This window comes from Schistocerca piceifrons, chromosome 8 (assembly GCF_021461385.2).
Source record: "Schistocerca piceifrons isolate TAMUIC-IGC-003096 chromosome 8, iqSchPice1.1, whole genome shotgun sequence".
In the NCBI taxonomy this organism is placed as follows: Eukaryota; Metazoa; Arthropoda; class Insecta; order Orthoptera; family Acrididae; genus Schistocerca; species Schistocerca piceifrons.
In genome coordinates this window covers 409,158,054-409,176,170 of record NC_060145.1, presented here as the reverse complement: position 1 = coordinate 409,176,170, position 18,117 = coordinate 409,158,054, and the positions used below count along the sequence as shown (strand labels likewise).

General features: G+C 46.7%; 1 protein-coding gene across 1 annotated transcript in view; it reads right to left on the bottom strand.

Moving 5' to 3' along the window:
- LOC124712392 (low choriolytic enzyme-like) overlaps nt 1-13,591 on the bottom strand; it is a 93,588-nt gene extending 79,997 nt beyond the window's left edge. Inside the window, exons 1-2 of the mRNA XM_047242688.1 lie at nt 13,292-13,591; nt 9,850-10,108 (exon numbers count right to left, since the gene is read on the bottom strand). Coding sequence (XP_047098644.1) covers nt 9,850-10,108; nt 13,292-13,591 — 559 coding nt within the window. The remainder of the gene's footprint in view (nt 1-9,849; nt 10,109-13,291) is intronic.
- Between the last annotated feature and the right edge of the window lie 4,526 nt (nt 13,592-18,117).

Sequence of the window (18,117 nt, the reverse complement as noted above, 5' to 3'; positions counted from 1 at the left end):
CACAAATGCTGCGCAGCTAGCGCCATTCGACGGCCAACACCGCGGTTCCTGGTGTGTCCGCTGTGCCGTGCGTGTGATCATTGCTTGTACAGCCCTCTCGCAGTGTCCGGACCAAGTATGGTGGGTCTGACACACCGGTGTCAATGTGTTCTTTTTTCCATTTCCAGGAGTGTATATCTTGTCCTCGGTAAACCTTACAATCGATTATCTGATTTCGGAATCTCTGACTGACCATGACGTAATCTTCCGTAAACTGAAATCTTCCCCTATCTTTTCCAAGTATACCTACTCCTCTTGCGATCCTTGAACAGAGTATTCCCTATTCTTAGCTGAAATTTACTGCAGAACTTCTCTAAATTCTACTACCAAGCCCATATTCTCCCGTGATCCTTTTTTCTACTCCTTCCCCTACAACCGCATTCCAATCCCCCATAACTGCTAGATTTTCGTCTCTTTTTACGTACTGAATTTTCCGTTCAATGTCCTCACGTACTTCCCCTATGTCTTCTTCACCTTCAGTTTGCGACATCAGCATATATACCTGAACTATTGCTGTCGATGGTGTTTTGCTGTCGATGAGAAAAACCCTGTCACTGAAATGTTCACAGTAACTCGCTCTCTGCCTTACCTTCCTATTCATGACGAATCCTACTCCAATTTCACCATTTTCTGCTGTTATTGATATTACCCTTCATTCATCTGCACAAAAATCCTTCTCAAGTTTCCATTTCACTTCATTAACCCCAACTATATCTAGATTGAGCTATAGAATTTCCCTTTACAGATAATCTACCTTACCTACAATGTTCAAACTTCTGACGTTGCTGGCCCCGACTCGTTGATTGTTATCCTCCTGTTGGGTATTCAATCTTTTTCTCATGGTCACCTTTCCTACGTCAGTCCCGGAGATCCGAATGGGGACTATTCCGGAATCTTTTGCCAATGGAGTGACCATCGACACTTTTTCAGTTACAGCCCACATGTCTTGTGAATACACATTATGTGTCTTAAATGCAAAGGCTTCCATTGCCTTCTGCGTCCTCATGCCGTTGATCATTGCTTCTTCTTCCGCCTTTAGGGGCAGTTACCAGCCCCAACGGCAAGAGACTGCCCTGAGCCTTCGTCGGGTCCTTCGCCCTCTCTGACAATGCCGTTGGTTGGATGAGGGCTAACTCTCCGCCGGAAGTCTTCGGCCGCGATTGCAGTTCATTTTTACTCAAAATTTAAGCGGTGGTATGGTTTGAAACAGACACCCCGAGCATTTTATTACTAAACTACGATACTTTCCCTACACCATGTGCAAATGTGTATGTATGACTTCCCTAATTAAAAAATAAATAGGTAAACAAAAGAGAAAAATCTTGCTAAGCTGGAGGGTTAACACTGTCCTGAGGTAGTACTGTTCGTTACATTGACGTGTCGAGACAGCTCCGCCTCGTATGAGATGTTTCACATGTTGTTTATTATCTGACTCTCTAGGGCGATTTTCAGAGACCTTTGGACTTTAGAGATATAAATTGACGAAGTCCGTTAACTGTGATACATTATTGTGTTGCGTTGCAACGTAGTAACACGAGTCTTCTAATGTCAGCTTTTGAGTATCTACACTACTGGCCATTAAAATTGCTACACCAAGAAGAAATACAGATGATAAACGGGTATTCATTGGACAAACATATTGTACTAGAACTGACATATGATTGCATTTTCACGCAATTTGGGTGCATAGATCCTGAGAAATCAGTACCCAGAACAACCACCTCTGGCCGTAATAACGGCCTTGATACGCCTGGGTATTGATCCAAACAGAGCTCGGATGGCGTGTACAGGTACAGCTGCCCATGCAGCTTCAACACGATACCACAGTTCATCAAGAGTAGTGACTGCCGTAATGTGACGAGCCAGTTGCTCGGCCACCACTGACCAGACAATTGGTGAGAGATCTGGAGATTGTGCTGGCCAGGGCAGCAGTCGAACACTTTCTGTATCCAGAAAGGCCCGTACAGGACCTGTAACATGCGGTCGTGCATTATCCTGCTGAAATGTAGGGTTTCGCAGGGATCGAATGAAGGGTAGAGCCACGGGGCGTAACACTTCTGAAATGTAACGTCCACTGCTCAAAGTGCCGTCAATGCGAACAAGAGGTGACCGACACGTGTAACCAATGGCACCCCATACCATCACGCCGGGTGATACGCCAGTATGGCGATGACGAATACACGCTTGCAATTTGCGTTCACCGCGATGTCGCCAAACACTGATGCGACCATCATGGAGCTGTACACAGAACCTGGATTCATCCGAAAGAATGACGTTTCGCCATTCGTGCGCCTAGGTTCGTCGTTGAGTAGACGATCGCAGGCGCTCCTGTCTGTGATGCAGCGTGAAGGGTAGCCGCAGCCACGGTCTCCAAGCTAATAGTCCATGCTGCTGCAAACGTCGTCGAACTGTTCGTGCAGATGGTTGTTGTCTTGCAAACGTCCCCATCTGTTGACTCAGAGATCGAGAGGTGGCTGCACGATCCGTTACAGCCATGCGGGTAAGATGCCTGTCATCTCGACTGCTAGTGATACGAGACCGTTGGGATCCAGCACGGCGTTCCGTATTACCCTCCTGAACCCACCGATTCCATATTCTGCTAGCAGTCATTGGATCTCGAGCAACGCGAGCAGCAATGTCCTGATACGATACACCGCAATCGCGATAGGCCACAATCCGACGTTTATCAAAGTCGGAGACGTGATGGTACGCATTTCTCCTCCTTACACGTGGCATCACAACGTTTCAGCAGGCAACGCCGGTCAACTGCTGTTTGTGTATGAGAAGTGGGTTGGATACTTTCCTCATGTCAGCACGTTGTAGGTGTCGCCACCGGCGCCAACCTTGTGTGAATGCACTGAAAAGCTAATCATTTGCATATCACAGCATCTTCTTCCTGTCGGTTAAATTTCGCGTCTGTAGCACGTTATCTTCGTGGTGTAGCAATTTTAATGGCCAGTAGTGTATTATGTTGGATACAAAATGCCGAGATAGTTACGCACAACTGCCGTGTTTCGACCGTGGGTATGTCTTCCAATCCGACCTCCGGTTACAGCGCTGACAAATACAGAGCCTAAAAAGAAAATTGAAGCACCCATGTAACGTGATCGGATGTCAGCATTATTTTATACCTGTAACTGATGAGTTGCAACTCGCTGTGAGAGGCAAAATGGTCACCAGAGCACACTAGTGTTTTTCATATTTAGTGTTGCTGCCAAGCATGGTAGGGTATATAACGGCCGTGAATGGCGTCAAGTGTTGAGTGATCATTGTGAAGGACTCGAAAATACCACGCACTTCACAGCGTTGCCAGTCGGAGTTTGATAGGGGCCTCACTGTGGGTTTCTATTTCGCGAACAGCTCGAATCGTGCAATATCCAGATTTGTCGCGCCTTCGTATGTGACGGTGCCTAGTCGTGGTACTGCAGTCCCATGCAGTACCACACGAGGGCAGGCATACGCGTCATCGAGTTTCCGTCCGGCCACGTCTGACCGCCACAAGGGAGGAATGCGTAACAACCACACTTTAACCCCTTCACATCCGCGCCTGCCATCTAAGGACAAGTAATGGACTCCTTGCAACACTCAGCAGTCGGACTATGGAAGTACCGTCTCTCATCTGTGGATTGCCGTTAACACCACAAAAGAAAAGGCTGTGTATGTAGTGGCGCAGTGGCTAGAAAGCATGCCCTGTTGACGAATGGCATCGCATTGTGTTCAACGATGAATCGCGGTTCCGTACTAGCTTGGGCGACCATCGTCGGCGTGTATGGGGGCGAACTGGCGTAAGGTCCCATTCTTCCCGAGGTTTCTAGAGGCACAGCGGTGTTATACCAGGGTCATGGTGTCCTGTAGCCATCGAAAATGACTTAAGTTTACAGCTAGTTGAGAGCTGGTTTCCCACGATGGGGCAGGATAAGGTTACAATTGTGGCCTGGGTCGTACTTAGTTATTCTCGGTTGCACAACAAATACGTACACTTTATTTAAAGAAATAAAAATTTTAAAACAATCTCTTAAAAAAACACAATTGACTGTATGACGGCTGAAGGCCTAAATTAGAAGAAAAATTCCAAATATCACACATTTCAGCAAATGCTATGCTTTTAAAACAAGTTTGCTTTAAAAAAAAAAAAAAAAAAAAAAAAAAAAAAAAAAAAAAAAAAAAAAAAAAAAAAAAACTTCTCGGCTGAAGGCCACACACAATTTCAAATCACAAACTGCTGAAGGCCTGAATTAGAATAACAATTCCAAATCGCACACATTTCAACGGATACTTTGCATATAAAACAAGTTTGCCTTAAGAAAAACTTAACACGGCTGTAGGCCTTATCACGAAAGAAGAGAAATTATTGCTCGGCTGAAGGCCACACCAATAACAATTAGAAAATTACAAATATCGTTAAAACAAACATCACAATCTAAGGAATCAGGACAAGCGGTTCTCAGCAAGTGTTCCAAGGGTCGGCCTGGGAAGGTAACACAGCCAAGAGTTGTACTCACGCAAGAGGATGGCAAATCAACTAGGGGCAGCTTAAGCGGCGACCGACCGACCGACTAACCAATCCGCCTAACGTCCGATCACCAGTACAACTATGGAATGTTTTTAGGCTATGGCGAAGAGACAGACAGCACTACTTCTTCAGAAAACACCTAAGGCCGAAAGAAGCAGTACAACCGCGGTGGACCTCTTAAGAAATATGCACAGTGCAATACAAGAGGCTGTCGAACTACAAGCCGTGTCAGACAGCATCAACATGACGAGGAAAGGTGCACTGCCGGAAGAGTACGTTAACCTCCAGGGCAAGTAACTGGGGCGTTAGCGGCCACAAGGCAGAAAATACCGTTGGTTGCACTTCACTAATAAGAATAATACTAAATTCAATGATGAATAACAAATGGAGACAGGCGGCTGCAGTATTTCACCGCCTCGAAAAACTTCACTCGTTACCGTCAGGCTCAGCAGCCCTGGGAGCAACAACCCGCCGACCAAAGGCGAGATCTCAGAATAGTCGAGGTTTCATTAGCAGTTAACTTTTCACTCAACCTAAACGTCCAGGGTTCGGTGGGCAACGAAGTCGTCACTCTCGCAGCTGCCCGTCCTCTATCCGGCAATGGCTTGCTCCCGCTCTGCACGGACCTGCTCGCTGCTGTGCCCCAACCGAACTGACGTCCGTTCTTCACTCTCCACTCCACACAACGCGACCCGGAAGTACTAGCACTCGCTCCAAAGATAGTACCACAGTACTCGTATCGGTAAGCACTGCTGCTGTCACTCACGGGCAGGCAAGCCAGCAACTTAGTGACGCCAGTAAATCGAATAAGAAACGAGATGTCATGACCGCAATAACAAGATGCCAAGCAATAAACGGCATGAACACAACCCGCGCACGGCTCACTAGTAATGACTGAGACGATCCAAAAGTACGTCACAGACATCCAGCATCATGTGCTACATCGCATGCGGCTGTGTCATTGTACTATTTTTTACCAGGACAATGATCTTCCAGACATGGCATGTGTTTCTATGAATGTATGCGAGATGCTGAGGTACTCCTGTGGGCATAAAGACCCCTAGATCTGTCCTCGATAGAACGTGTTTGAGAGCAGTTCTGACATCAACTCTGTCCCAGTGCCAGTATCCTGGATATCAGGGGCCAAATACTCAGCTGTGGATCAGCTTCTCTCAGCAGAGAATACAACGGGCTTATGACAATTTTCCCAGCCGAATCACTGAAGGTAGCCAGGCTAGAGACGTTACAACGTTTTACTGTAAGTCGGCTGTTAAGCCAAATATTTTGTAAATTTGACCCAATAAGTTTGTTTGCGTGGTCATTATCCGCAGCAAGAACAGTAAATATTCGTTTTGTAAATAAAAACCACCTCGTCTTGTTGCAATCTGTTTTTATTTCTTCCAGGCGCCTTTCGCCTTGTACTTCAAGGCGTCTTCAATGGAACCTAGAATGACACCGGTTTGTTAAGTGACATAAACATTATAAAACAGTTCACGTCTTGAAACTTCCTGGCAGATTAAAACTGTGTACCGGACCGAGACTCGAACTCGGGACCTTTGCCTTTCGCGGGAAAGTGCTCTACCAACTGAGCTACCCAAGCTAGTAGAGCGCTTGCCCGCGAAAGGCAAAGGTCCCGAGTTGGAGTCTCGGTCCGGCACACAGTTTTAATCTGTCAGGAAGTTTCATATCATTGCACACTCCGCTGCAGAGTGAAAATCTCATTCCAGTTCACGTCTTGTTTTAAAGTAAATAAGTTATTCGCGTCATCGGTTAGCATCCGCGTTTCTTCTCATCTGGTCATATGTTGCAGGTCGCACTATAACTTCACTTATGCAACACAAGCACGTTCGTAACATGAAAACGTGCTTACGTTTTGTAAATGAAGTTATAGTGCCCAGCATAACCCCAGCAACCCAGTTGATAACAGCTGTGATGTGGGATCTGACTGGGGTACTGTCAAGTGTGTGTGTGTGTGGGGGGGGGGGGGGGAGCTCCTAGGGATTAGTATTGGGGCCACTCCTGTTCCTTATTTATATAAATGATATGCCCTCTAGTATTACGGGTAAAATATTTCTGTTTGCTGATGACACTAGCTTGGTAGTAAAGGATGTTGTGTGCAACATTGGCTCGGTTTCAAATAGTGCAGTACATGACCTCAGTTCATGGCTTGTAGAAAACAAACTAACGCTAAATCTCGGTAAGACTCAGTTTTTACAGTTTCTAACACACAATTCGACAAAACCTGACGTTTTAATTTCACAGAATGGGCATATGATTAGTGAAACTTAACAGTTCAAATTTCTAGGAGTTCGGATAGACAGTAAGCTGTCGTGGAAAGCCCACGTTCAGGATCTTGTTCAGAGACTTAATACTGCCATTTTTACTATTCGAACGGTATCAAAAGTGAGTGATCGTTCGACACGAAAATTAGTCTACTTTGCTTATTTTCATTCGCTATTGTCGTATGGTATTATATTTTGGGGTAACTCTTCTGATTCTAAAAGGATATTTTTGGCTCAGAAACGGGTGGTTCGGGCGATAAGTGGTGTTAGTTCACGAACCTCTTGTCGACCTCTGTTCACGAGTCTGGGTATTTTGACATTGGCCTCTCAATACGTATATTCCTTACTGTCGATTCTTGTTACCAATATTGATTTATTCCCAAGAATAAGCAGCTTTCACTCGGTTAATACTCGGCAGAAATCAAACCTGCATTTGGATCGGACTTCCTTAACTCTTGTGCAAAAAGGTGTGCAGTATATTGCTGCATCCATTTTCAATAAGCCGCCACTCAAATTCAAAAATCTTAGTAGTAATCCACGCGCTTTCAAATCGAAACTGAAGAGTTTCCTCATGTGTCACTCCTATTCTGTCGAGGACATCCTTGAAAAACTAAGCTGCTTTTATTGTATTGCTGATAGATTTTACTTAAACTGATGGACTGACTTTTTTAAGGTTCATGAACATTTATTTTTATCTGTTATTACGTTTACGCTGTAATTTCATTTACTGACACGTTCCATGACCTTGGTGATTTGCTCCTCAATTTGGTCCTACGGAACTTGACGAGTAAATAAAAAAAATAAGCAAAGCATGTGACCAGATGAGAGGTAACGCAGATGCCAATCTAAAACGCGAGTATCTGTAAGTAATCACTTATTTATGTAAAATAACAAGACCTAAACTTTTTTATAATCTGAAAAATATCGCACATCAAAAAAAAAAAAAACTCTGTCACTTTATAATCCACTGAAGATGCCTCAAAGTAAAAGGAGAAACGCGGTTTGAAGAAATGAAATATATTGCAGCGAGAAAAGACAGTTTTTACTTACAAAATGAAAAAAAAATGGTTCAAATGGCTCTGAGCACTGTGGAACTAAATTTCTTAGGTCATCAGTCTCCTAGAACTTAGAACTACTTAAACCCAAGTAACATATGGACGTCACACACATCCATGCCCGAGCCAGGATTCGAACATGCGACCGTAGCGGTCGCGCGCTTCCAGACTGTAGCACCTAGAACCGCTCGGCCACCCCGACCGGCTGCAAAATGAAAATCTGACTATAGTTTGTAATCGCTAAGCATCACATAACCTTTCAAGCCGTGCAGTTTCATGCCATCCCCACATTCCCTTCTGAACGCTCCCCTTTTGCTTCAGGCATAACATATACACTCCTGGAAATTGAAATAAGAACACCGTGAATTCATTGTCCCAGGAAGGGGAGACTTTATTGACACATTCCTGGGGTCAGATACATCACATGATCACACTGACAGAACCACAGGCACATAGACACAGGCAACAGAGGATGCACAATGTCGGCACTAGTACAGTGTATATCCACCTTTCGCAGCAATGCAGGCTGCTATTCTCCCATGGAGACGATCGTAGAGATGCTGGATGTCGTCCTGTGGAACGGCTTGCCATGCCATTTCCATCTGGCGCCTCAGTTGGACCAGCGTTCGTGCTGGACGTGCAGACCGCGTGAGACGGCGCTTCATCCAGTCCCAAACATGCTCAATGGGGGACAGATCCGGTGATCTTGCTGGCCAGGGTAGTTGACTTACACCTTCTAGAGCACGTTGGGTGGCACGGGATACATGCGGACGTGCATTGTCCTGTTGGAACAGCAAGTTCCCTTGCCGGTCTAGGAATGGTAGAACGATGGGTTCGATGACGGTTTGGATGTACCGTGCACTATTCAGTGTCCCCTCGACGATCACCAGTGGTGTACGGCCAGTGTAGGAGATCGCTCCCCACACCATGATGCCGGGTGTTGGCCCTGTGTGCCTCGGTCGTATGCAGTCCTGATTGTGGCGCTCACCTGCACGGCGCCAAACACGCATACGACCATCATTGGCACCAAGGCAGAAGCGACTCTCATCGCTGAAGACGACACGTCTCCATTCGTCCGTCCATTCACGCCTGTCGCGACACCACTGGAGGCGGGCTGCACGATGTTGGGGCGTGAGCGGAAGACGGCCCAACGGTGTGCGGGACCGTAGCCCAGCTTCATGGAGACGGTTGCGAATGGTCCTCGCCGATACCCCAGGAGCAACAGTGTCCCTAATTTGCTGGGAAGTGGCGGTGCGGTCCCCTACGGCACTGCGTAGGATCCTACGGTCTTGGGGTGCATCCGTGCGTCGCTGCGGTCCGGTCCCAGGTCGACGGGCACGTGCACCTTCCGCCGACCACTGGCGACAACATCGATGTACTGTGGAGACCTCACGCCCCACGTGTTGAGCAATTCGGCGGTACGTCCACCCGGCCTCCCGCATGCCCTCTATACGCCCTCGCTCAAAGTCCGTCAGCTGCACATACGGTTCATGTCCACGCTGTCGCGGCATGCTACCAGTGTTAAAGACTGCGATGGAACTCCGTATGCCACGGCAAACTGGCTGACACTGACGGCGGCGGTGCACAAATGCCGCGCAGCTAGCGCCATTCGACGGCCAACACCGCGGTTCCTGGTGTGTCCGCTGTGCCGTGCGTGTGATCATTGCTTGTACAGCCCTCTCGCAGTGTCCGGAGCAAGTATGGTGGGTCTGACACACCGGTGTCAATGTGTTCTTTTTTCCATTTCCAGGAGTGTATTAAGGCCCATTTCTTGCTCCCGTCTATACGCCAGATACGGGACCCCTGGCACGACATGCTGCACTATGGTAGGTACAGATTAGAACGTAGGCATGGCAGTCAAGGAAAGAGATGATCGCATTTATCCCTTTCGCAGCGCAACATTTCGCTGGTACTTTCAGAAATGACACTTGTTGATGCGATGCCCTCAGCCGCCACTCACCTGTCTCGTTGCTGGGCGTGCCGAAGAACATGTGTCCCAGCTCCGTGAGGCTCTCGGTGAGGAAGCTGGCGATCTCCGAGGAGGCGCCACCCGTCGCCTCGCCAGAGGCCTCGGCCGACTCCTCTGCTCCCGGAGGGTCAGGCTCTCCGGCGTCCACTGGCTGCACCGCCTCCTCCTCGTCGGCCAGCCCCGACAGCTCCAGCGGGACAGCACCGGCCGTCACCACCAGCAGACAGACAGCGAAGCAGCGCCACAGCATCTGCAGGCCCAAAAAAAGCGCTGCCTTACTCCAGTCTGCGTACAGGTATCTCATCGAGCGACCGTGCTGAGAGATTATCAATTACTAGATCTCTGACAATCAATAAAATCGATGTCCTCCACATATCATATTGCAACAGAGCAGTGCCAAGAAATGACACCAATTGGTCGAATTTGAAAGGTCGAGCAATGTAAAACTAAAATACACTACTGGCCATTAAAATTGCTACACCAAGAAGAAGTGCAGATGATAAACGGGTATTCATTGGACAAATATATTATACTAGAACGGACATGTGATTACAATTTCACGCAATTTGGGTGCATAGATCCTGATAAATCAGTACCCAGAACAACCACCTGTGGCCGTAATAACGGCCTTGATACGCCTCGGCATTGAGTCAAACACAGGTTGGATGGCGTGTACAGGTACAGCTGCCCATGCAGCTTCATCATGATACCACAGTTCATCAAGAGTAGTGACTGCTGTATTGTGACGATCCAGTTGCTCGGCCACCATTGACGAGACGTTTTCAGTTGGTGAGAGATCTGGAGAATATGCTGGCCATGGCAGCAGTCGAACATTTTCTGTATCCAGAAAGGCCCGTACAGGACCTGCAACATGCGATCGTGCATTATCCGGCTGAAATGAAGGGTTTCGCGGCGATCGATGAAAGGGTACAGCTATGGGTCGTAATACATCTGAAATGTAACGTCCACTGTTCAAAGTGCCGTCAACGCGAACAAGAGGTGACCGACACGTGTAACCAATGGCACCCCATACCATCACGCCGGGTGATACGCCAGTATGGCGATGACGAATACACGCTTCCAATTTGCGTTCACCGCGATGTCGCCAAACACGGATGCGACCATCACGGTGCTGCACACAGAACCTGGATTCATCCGAAAAAATGACGTTTTGCCATTCGTGCACCCAGGTTCGTCGTTGAGTACATCATCGCAGGCGCTCCTGTCTGTGATGCAGCGTCAAGGGTAACCGCAGCCATGGTCTCTGAGCTGATAGTCCATGCTGCTGCAAACGTCGTTCATCGGTTCGTGCAGATGGTTATTGTCTTGCAAACGTTCCCATCTGTCGACTCAGGGATCGAGAGGTGGCTGCACGATCCGTTACAGCCATGTGGATAAGATGCCTGTCATCTCGACTGCTAGTGATACGAGGCCGTTGGGATCCAGCACGGCGTTCCGTATTACCCTCCTGAACCCACCGATTCCATATTCTGCTGACAGTCATTGGATCTCGACCAACGCGAGCAGCAATGTCGCGATACGATAAACCGCAATCGCGATAGGCTACAATCCGACCTTTATCAAAGTCGGAAACGTGATGCTACGCATTTCTCCTCCTTACACGAGGCATCACAACAACGTTTCACCAGGCAACACCGGTGAACTGCTGTTTGTGTATGAGAAATCGGTTGGAAACTTTCCTCATGTGAGCACGTTGTAGGTGTCGCCACCGGCGCCAACCTTGTGTGAATGATCTTAAAAGCTAATCACTTGCACATCACAACATCTTCTTCCTGTCTGTAGCACGTCATCTTCGTGGTGTAGAAATTTTAATGGCCAGTAGTGTAATTGAGTCGTGCGCGGCTCGCGCTCATGCCATTTATTGCTCGTCATTTTGTTTTTGTGTTTCTGTCGCCTTGTTTTTTCTTTAATTCTATTTACTGGCGTCACCAGGTTGCTCGTTCGCTTGCCCGTCAGTGGCAGCAGCAGCGCTTATCGATAAGTACGCTGTCGTACCATCTCTGGAGCGACCGCTAGTACTTCCGGGTCGTCGTCTGTCTGGAGTGGGGTTGGGAGCTCATTCGGGCACGGAGCAGCAGTCGAGGACGGAGCAGCGGTCGGGGACGAAGGGGTGAAGTCGGCAGCGGAGCGCCAGTGAGGTATGGACAGCCAGTGCTCGCCGGCCGCTGGCGACACACATGAACTGTCCGACGGATGGAGATTGAAGCGGGACGACCGTTGCTCGGTCGTTCGGTTGGTCGTCTCATCGGGCGACGTGTATTTGGTCGCCGACCGCTTGTGGAAACGCTCTGTGTGTCGAATTTATTCGTCCTTGTTGTCCCACAGTGATTGCTCTCACGATTGTTCGAGTTCTTGTGCAAGTGTGTTTACGCAGAATCGTGTGTAGCTTCTGTGATTACCACTGAGCAGATCAATGCTGTCTGTGTACTGGAGTAGTCAGTCGGTTGATTGAAACAGAGCAGCGAGTGTGTCGGATGGAAGGGAATTGATTAGGCTGTTGGTGGGTTCTTCAGCAGTACTTAGGTCGTGTTGGCACTCGATTGTTTAGTGTTACGCTTGGCTGCCTGTCTCACCTAAACTGTTGTTTAGTATATGGTCTTCAGCCGAACTTCATAACAACTTTAAGATTAGGCCTTCAGGCGTGTTTCTTTTAAAATTCTTGTTGCTCTGTATTTAGGCCTGCAGCCGCCTTTGTTTCAAAATCTGTGGGTTTAATACGTAAATTCTTGTCTGTAAGGTTTCTCTTTAATTATTAAAACGGCCTTCAGCCGTGTTCTGTAAATGTTTATCTTAAGGTTGTCTTTAATTATTCTTGAGTAATTGTTCGGGCCTTCAGCCGACAAGATTATTCAAGTTTTGTTAAGATGTTTTTCTGTTGTACTGTGTTAAGGCTTATCTTTATGGTCTCTCTTTTTATTATGTAAAGAAGATTTTTTTAATTGGGCTTCCAGCCGAAGAATTAACTTGAATTTTCCTTATTTCGGCCTTTACCCGAGAAGATATTGTAACTTTACTTAAGTAAGTCTTCAGCCATTACTCTAATTCCTGATGTTTTAGAAGGAATCATTTAAACTTATTTTGGAAATTTACTTCGGCCCTCAGCCGTGAATTCATCTTTGTTGTTTTAAAGAGAAAACTGTGCTTTGGTTCGAGTAATAAAGTTGTGTGTTCTTCTATAACTAACAGTAATTGACCTTGGCCCCTTTCCACAATCTGATCCGCTCTGTCATGCGAAACCAGACTTCAATAATTTCTACATAGCGAGTTGAGAGGTGGCCAACCACTTAAGCTAGCCACATCACATCCTTGTAAGAAGCGACTGGACGAATTAACATGTTCATAGCAAGTCAACATAACAATTTCATTTGGAATTTACATGTGGAATATGCCAGTGACTGCAATGGCAGCACACATTCTCTGTACTTTTATGTTCTGGTTGGTTTTCCTGCAGGCTATAATAACGATGTGCAGAGACAGACATGAAGCCGTAAGGGGACAGCGACTGCCGGAGATTGCTGGCCACACTAAGGGTCGTCCCTTGGGACATAGGAGGCGGTGTCCTTTCAAGCCGGACGGTGAAATCAAGACCAGGGAAGACCTGAGGAATATTGCTTTGTGGCCCCTGAATCGCAGATGGCCACGCAGCCGCCAGGCAGTCGCTAGGCCACGCACCACAACTGGGACGCTGCCGTGATGCCCCCTCATCCCTCATCCCCCGTTATCTCAGCCTAACTTTAGGGCGATACCACGCACCCACACCTTAACGAGATAAACTTTCCCAATGGTGGAGAGATTTCAGACGGTAGATGGCTTGTGACATAGGTCCCCAGTCTCACTATTTAGGTGGAGATGGGTTGTAACACAGCTGATTGGGAGAATGTTTTTACAGAGCCGTTGGAGGGAGAATGGAAAGCATTACAAACATACCGCGTGGTTATAATTAAACTTTCCCTGTTTAACACGTTATAACAAGGAAACTAATTTTTTTTATTAAAATGGCTCTGAGCACTATGGGACTTAACATCTGTGGTCATCAGTCCCCTAGGACTTAGTACTACTTAAACCTAACTAACCTAAGGACATCACACACATCCATGCCCGAGGCAGGATTCGAACCTGCGACCGTAGCAGTCGCGCGGTTCCGGACTGAGCGCCTAGAACCGCTAGACCACCGCGGCCGGCGGAAACTAATTACTATGCGAATACCAGACTTGGTAGCATGGTTTCCATGCGTCATAGCGCCACCATCGAGTTCCAACTATGGCCACCAGGTGCCGTTGTCAGTCATCGTGATTCATAGTCTTTCCCACATGACCAGCCACAGTGCACTTAACAAGTTTGTTTGTGTGGCCATCCTCCGCAGCAAGCATGTAAACACTTGTTTTGTAAATAAAACGGCCTTTTCCTGCTGCTAGTTACTTAATTTAACCCATACGCGTTTCGGCTTCTCTTGTTCTAAGGCATCATCAGTGGGATCTATAACGATACAGTTTTTTAGTTTTAGATTATTTATTGTCACTCGATACAACTATTTTGTCGTACACTGTTGTATCGAGTGAGAAAAGAACAATAGTCCGCCACAAAAAACAGTGAGAAACTTGGTGAACAGTGTGTGGAAGGCGAGAACACAAAGATGTGATTATATGGCAGTGATAAAAGTGATAGTGCGACCTCCAGACCAGATGTGAGGAAACGCAGATCAGCAAATCGTAAGTAATTACTTTTTTACTAAAAAATCGCGAAGTCAACAGTTAAATAATCTGAAACTAACAAAACTGTATCATTATAGATCCCACTGATGATGCCTTAGAACAGGAAAAAGCGAAACGCGTATGGGATAAATAAAGTAACTAGCAGCAGGAAAAGGCAGTTTTATTTACAAAACAAGTATATACAGTGCACTTGTTGACGTGTCAACACTGGCTTGGAAAAAAGGAACAGGGCATTATTGGTGAAGCTCTATTATCAAAACAACAGTAATGCTGCAGCTGCACTTCGAGAATGTTGCCAGCTGAAAGGATTACGGAAGGGTCGTCTTTCTCCACCTGCTGTGCGGAGCATGATGAAGAAGTTCAAATCAACTGGAGAACTGGGCGTCGCTCTGCGAAGAGGCCGACGACCGCTTGCACCACAGGTGGTTGATGAAATCGCTGTTGCTATGGCAGATAACGCTGCACACAATTCCCGATCGTCAGGAAGTGCGCGTGCTGTGTCAGGACTGTTGAACATCCCATGGTCCACTGTACGGGAGATCCATATTGTACAGCAGCTTGCACCACAGGACACACAACGACGTGTTGACTTCGCTCTTCACTTTCTCGTAAGGATTGAAGCTGGCCCTGTACCATCTTATGGACAAACGAAGGTCATTTTTCTCTGACGGGGAAGCTGGACACACAGAATTGGCGAGTATGGGGATCTTCGGTCACGGTGCATGAAGTTCCTCTGTATGCTGAATGTGTCACCGTATGGTGTGGTTTCACGGCTACGTTCTTAATTGGCTCATTCTGTTTTGAACAAGTTAGCACTGAAGGACCAAAGGCCAGTGTTACTGCGATATGCTTCGCCAGGATGTCATATCCGCCCTGCAGGAGACAGACGCATTGAACTCAACAGTTCTCATGGAAGATAGGGCCCCACCACAAATCGCTCGTGAAGTTGACCTGCTTCTCCGAAACACATTTTGAAACGATCGAATTATCAGTCGATCGTTTCCAAATACTTGGCCGGCACGATCACCTGATTTCATTCCCTGTGATTTCTGGTTGCAGGGCTACCTGAACGTTTACCAGGGGAACATTCACACATGTCCTTATCCGAAGCACAGCATATCAAGAGAGGTAGTTAGCATACCTACAGACATGTTTCGTTCTTCTGTGCAGAATTCAATCCTGCGCTTTCAGACTCTTCTGGATACTAATGGGCGCCATACTGAGCCACTTTTGAAGCAGTAATGATATCGATATGTAATGGTATGATGTACCGTAGCAGCACATTAACAGTGTTTCAGTTGAATTGATTCTGCATTGTTTCTCTTTCTAGTGTTCTTGATATTAATGCTACCAAGTTTGGTACCCGTGCGGTAATTAGTTTCCGTGTTATAACGTGTTAAATTGGGAAAGTTTAATTGTAGCTGCCCGGTATACTAAGGGGCAATGTTGGCAGTAAATTTAGTGACCAATCGAAAAATTTTTGGGTGTAAAACACAGCTGCCAAGCTGGAGTGGAATTGTCTTTTTTGGGCACTCAGCTAGGGGTGATGGAAAAGGGCACTCAAACTGTGGGGACAGAGAAACACAGGAGACTGAACTAGTGACAAAGGAAGACGGACTCAGCCTAGGGAGATGAGAGAGGACACTACGGATTCTGTAGACGAGACCTAAATCCAGACTCTGAGGAGAGACGGAGGGCCCCTTCCTGTGACGCTATTACAGGGCGACGGTGGTCACCTCTGACTACGGTAAGAACACATTACAGCAACAGCATTACAGGGCGGGAACAGCGTGTTAACTTGTTAACTTTATACAAGTAACGAATCTTCGATAGGACGCTCTGCCCCAATAATGTGGTTGCCTTCACTTTCTCTCACCCTCTCGCCTTGCAATCACCTTGTACTTGTTATTTAACCTCACGCTAGAATAACGATGACAAGAAATTGGCGTAACCAGATTACTATCCTTATCAACCTCCGAACTTTTCCAACAGTTAGTTACAGTCATTATTTCATCACCTATGTATTACTTGATTCAGAGCTGTTTATGATGAATGTTTGATTCTTTCAGTATTTAACAAGCCAATTATGGAGTAAATCATAAATATATTTTGCTCCTTGATTTTCCTTTTTTAGTTAATGAAACCCAAACCCATAGGCAGAATTATTAGAAGTGTTCAGGGCCCCACGATTTATTGTGTTCTATAAATTGCGTTGCACAACTCAATTAATCAGCACTGGTTCCTGGGGAGCAGTCTTGTTCCATGACTGTGTCAGTCAGATTGTGAAAGCAAAACCAGACACGCTCATGGGTTCTCACATTTTTCCCCATCTGGTTTCTACCGGCACGATAAAACTATTCTCCCAATCAACTGCCTTACTGCCTCTCTCACTCTAAAAGTGGGGCTCAGGGCCTATACCACAGGCCGGCTGCCAGTGTAGGATAGTGTCTTCCTGGCAGTTTGTTTTTGCCATCGTGCAGAAAAAAACAAGGAATAAAAGTTCTACTCTTTTCACAACAGCTCGGCGGGCTACCAGTCTTGCGATAATAAGCGGTGTTTCCGACGACTGTGCTTAATACAACATATTCTCAGGGACTAAGCCTGATGGGTCCTCCCCAGAGAATCAATGCAAACAGAACTGGCTGAGGGCCGGTTATGAAAGTGCGTCTGCCTAGGTTGAAATCTAGCTAAGAAGTGCTAGATTTCAACCCAGGCAGACGCACTTTCATAACCGGCCCTCAGCCAGTTCTGTTTGCATTGATTCTCTGAGGAGGAGCCATCAGGCTTAGTCCCTGAGAATATGTTGTATTCGTTCATGGTATTCCATGTTACGAGATTGTCAGTTCATAGCAGCAGCTGCAGTCCTACAAACTACTGAAGATAAGTAATTTCATTGTTTCTTGAATAATAATCCTTCTCTCTAACAGAGTGCCGTACCGCATATTATTGCAACCTGGACTCCTTCAGCTCCTATCAACTCGGCCTCCTACTTATTTGCATTTGGTAACGAGCTGAGAACACCCACGCGATTTGTGCCTCTAAACAGTGAGACACAATAGTGCTTCTCTAAAATCCCTGACACCACCGGGAAATTTCTTCTGGCTACCTGTGGGTGCATGATAGAGCCCTCAACTGAGACTGAAGGGAATCGGGGAGGCTTGTTTTTAACACCGCGGTGGTATCTCTGTGTATTGGTACCAAATGTATCCACAAACTGTGAGTATATATTGACATCTGTTGTGCATTTTACTAATTTTGTGCGCAACTAGGACTCTAATCCAGATTTCCAACTTACCGAAAGCAGTCGCGTTAGCCATTTTGGCTACCTGGGTACATCTCCCGGACCGACCCATACTACTGTATGTCATTTTGTCCATATCCCCTGTATTTCCACTTTGTGATTCCTACACAGGGAGAGACAAATTTCATTTATTACGACCGTCTTAGCCTCTCGTGGCATATATACCAATGATTTACACAATCTCTGTGTTTTTACAGTGTCTGTATATTACATTAAATGTTGTTT